Genomic DNA, 3,435 nt, shown 5'->3' with positions numbered 1-3,435 from the left:
TATATATATATATATATATATATATATATATATATATATATATATATGTGTGTGTATGTGTGTATGTGTGTGTGTGTGTGTGTGTGTGTGTGTGCATTTATATATAAAATATTCATAATTAAGAAATACAATTATTATAATTAGTAACACAATTATTAAATTATAATAAATACATTTCTAAAAAATTAAATACTTAATTGCAAATTCAATGATTATATATATATATATATATATATATATATATATATAACTATCATTAAACATTATAATGTATATTTTTTCAATTACTGGATAAAACAGCCATTAATACATTAAATTAATACATTAAATATTATAATTAATAAACTACAATAAATAAATTTATAAATACATAAATGTTATATTTATACATGAAATTATGTATTACAATATATATGTGTGTGTGTGTGTGTGTGTGTGTATATATATATATATATATATATATATACACATATATACACACACACACACATATTAAATTAATTAGTAATACTAATCTAACTAGTAAAATATAGTAAAATTATATTACTAATCTAATTAGTAACAATTATTAAATTCTAATAAATACATAAAAAGTTACATTTATAATACAATCATAAGAATAATTTATACATTAATGCATAGCTTTGTATATTTATTTACTGCTCACAATACAATTATGTTGATAACTTCCTTCCTTTTTTCATATTGATAATTCGTTACACTCTTCATTCACATTCACACTTATTGATATTTAATATCATCCAGATGAAGGAAGCATCCTTCACTGACTCACCGACTGATTCCCCTGATTACCCTTATAATATAAAACTAATGTATGATTTATCCACAGCTATGGCGAGGTGATCCCCTCACTTACATCCAAATAAATTACCATTGCATTCAATAATCAGTCTCAAAGTGAGTCACAGCATATAGAGCCTACAGTATATACTCCTGCCTGGACTGATGACCTCCCTTGAATATTAAAGGAATAATCTCCATGGCAACAACACAGTGGAGACCTGACAACTGATGTACCGCTGATGTCAAGTTAACCCAACCATACAGAAAAAAAAAAAACACACACACACAATCTGAAGGTCCGTCTCCAGAGTCCAGAAATGGTCCTGCTAAGAGTCAAATAGTTTAAAGCAAAAACACAACACAAACAACTCACTTACTTATTTACACCTTCATTTTGAGGTTTAAGTCAGAATTACACAACATATGCACAACCAAAGTACAACTGTTAACCAGAACAAGTACTAAAAAAAACAAAACAATAAAATAGAATATATAGAATCAAGCAAGCATAAACCGGACTCAATCACCTGTAAGTGTTGAGGAAAGAAAATTTAAATAACAATAATATTAATATTAATAAATCTGCTACACTGACATCATCTCCTTCTGCTACTTCAGAGATGCTTTAATATATCCTTGAATAACTTGCATAAATTAAGAATTCCTGGATGGGAAAGCATTCGAAGCATCAGTGCGCCACCTAGTGTTGAAGAAAGGAAGAGCAAGAAATTCCCACACGCTTGTGCACTTTCCTGGATAGAAGGATGATGAACACAAATAGCTGTAAACAAGTATTTTTTGGTTGGATAACCAATCTTAAAGACATATACAACCTGTGAAGAGTGCTAGAGGTATATAAAGTATAAATAGAATTACTACGTACAGAAAAATAGTCTTTTTGTTTTGGATATGGAAAGCTGTGAATGTCCTGACATCCACTGTGAGTCATAAAATAAAAACTTTAGTGCTCCACAGACTGGTGCTGGGTCATTTAGGTCCTAGTTTTGGGGAAGAGGTCAAAGGTGAAGGTTTAGAGTGCTATGCGTGTGCAGGGGTGTTGGAGACAAACGGGTAGGATGCTCCGGTTGATCTGGTGAAACTCCACCAACTGCAGGAGGTCTGTAAACAGCGTGACGCCGTCGTCCATCGTGTAGTATTGTTTATCTCCTTGCTCTAACTATAGAGATACACCGAATGAAAGATCATTAAGATGCAATGCCTAAAATAAAACATACACGCACAATGAGAAAGAAAGACTTACGGGAATGATGAGGTAGTGTTTCGTCTTCAGATTATAACACAAGGATAATACGAAGCACTGCGCGTTCCGTTGACTGTTTCGAATCATAAACATCCTGCACACAGGAGGAAAATTTATAAATATACAGTGCATAGCATAAATGAGTACACCCTCTCTTTCAGGAGGGTACTCATTTTTGCAACAACATTTTATCACTTTGATAAGAAAATAAGTGAAAATCTAGTATTTTCTGAATAATTTTAACATTCTTCTTTGGTAACTGATCAAGCAGACTTGAATTGAAGAACCCTAACATGAAAAAACTGGATTCTTACCCGTCTACCTGTCCTTGCTCCTCCAATAGCTTTTGAGCCTCCGTTCTAGACACACCCCCATGAAACCACGGCTGAACCCGATGAACCGCTGTAGATACACACAGATAAATATATTTAGAAAGCTTTCAGTAATGACAGATTGTTTCTTGGTGATTACATTTTATATGTCAGCGTTAACGCGAGACACTCACCGGACAGCTGTGACCCGTGAGCGTTGGTGGGTAAACTGTGACGTAATGCTTCTCTCTTCTGAAACACAATAACACCCCATTAAAAAAAAAAAAAACACCTACACAGCTGAGTAATTTTTTTTTTTTTTTTTTTTGGCCACAAAAATATGTCATTTTCATTTTAGTTTCATTATTTATTAACATTTAAAACAATTGAAAACTTTATATATATTTATATATTCATTTAAAATTTATATTTTATATTTAACATTTATTTATAATTATTTTCATAGATAGACTGATAATTCAAAAGTGTTATATGTAATTTAATTAAATTGATTTATTTATTCAAATTCAGATAATTAAAAAGGGTTATATATATTTATATATATATCATTTATATAATATTTATATTTTATATATAATACTAGAAATAGAGGATATATAGATAATTCAGTGTAATATATATTTATATTTTATATATAATTCATATATAATTAACATTTTACTCATAATTATTTGTGTGTGTGTGTGTGTGTGTGTGTGTATATATATATATATATTAGTGGTGGGCATAGATTAATTTTTTTAATCTAGATTAATCTAGATTAAATCTTGAAATTAATCTAGATTAATCTAGATTAAAATGGCTAATTTGAATTCTTCTGAAAGCATTCAGAATATGTGTGCTACCCAAATAATGACTAAAAGTAAGTCTTTGAGAACGGGTTTCTCAAGCCAGGTGGCGCATTAGACCAGGCGCTCATCTCCTGTTTCCAAGATGCATTACAAACTGCTTGACAATTGCATTTAAAACACAATTAACTATACAAACTTGTGTAACCAAGTACTTCTGCGCAAAAGGCTGTACGACGTGCGCGTTCCA

The 3,435-nt window shown here is 30.5% G+C and overlaps 1 protein-coding gene across 1 annotated transcript in view; it reads right to left on the bottom strand.

Annotated features, from left to right (window-relative positions):
- Nucleotides 1-1,394: 1,394 nt before the first annotated feature.
- Nucleotides 1,395-3,435, bottom strand: part of LOC141300300 (growth factor receptor-bound protein 7-like) — a 9,691-nt gene continuing 7,650 nt past the window's right edge. Inside the window, exons 8-11 of the mRNA XM_073830617.1 lie at nucleotides 2,571-2,628; nucleotides 2,380-2,467; nucleotides 2,066-2,159; nucleotides 1,395-1,981 (exon numbers count right to left, since the gene is read on the bottom strand). Coding sequence (XP_073686718.1) covers nucleotides 1,835-1,981; nucleotides 2,066-2,159; nucleotides 2,380-2,467; nucleotides 2,571-2,628 — 387 coding nt within the window. The 3' untranslated portion in view covers nucleotides 1,395-1,834. The remainder of the gene's footprint in view (nucleotides 1,982-2,065; nucleotides 2,160-2,379; nucleotides 2,468-2,570; nucleotides 2,629-3,435) is intronic.

This window comes from Garra rufa, chromosome 24 (assembly GCF_049309525.1).
Source record: "Garra rufa chromosome 24, GarRuf1.0, whole genome shotgun sequence".
NCBI lineage: Eukaryota > Metazoa > Chordata > Actinopteri > Cypriniformes > Cyprinidae > Garra > Garra rufa.
The sequence above is the reverse complement of the archived record's forward strand: the minus strand, read 5'-3'. Positions and strand labels throughout refer to the sequence as shown.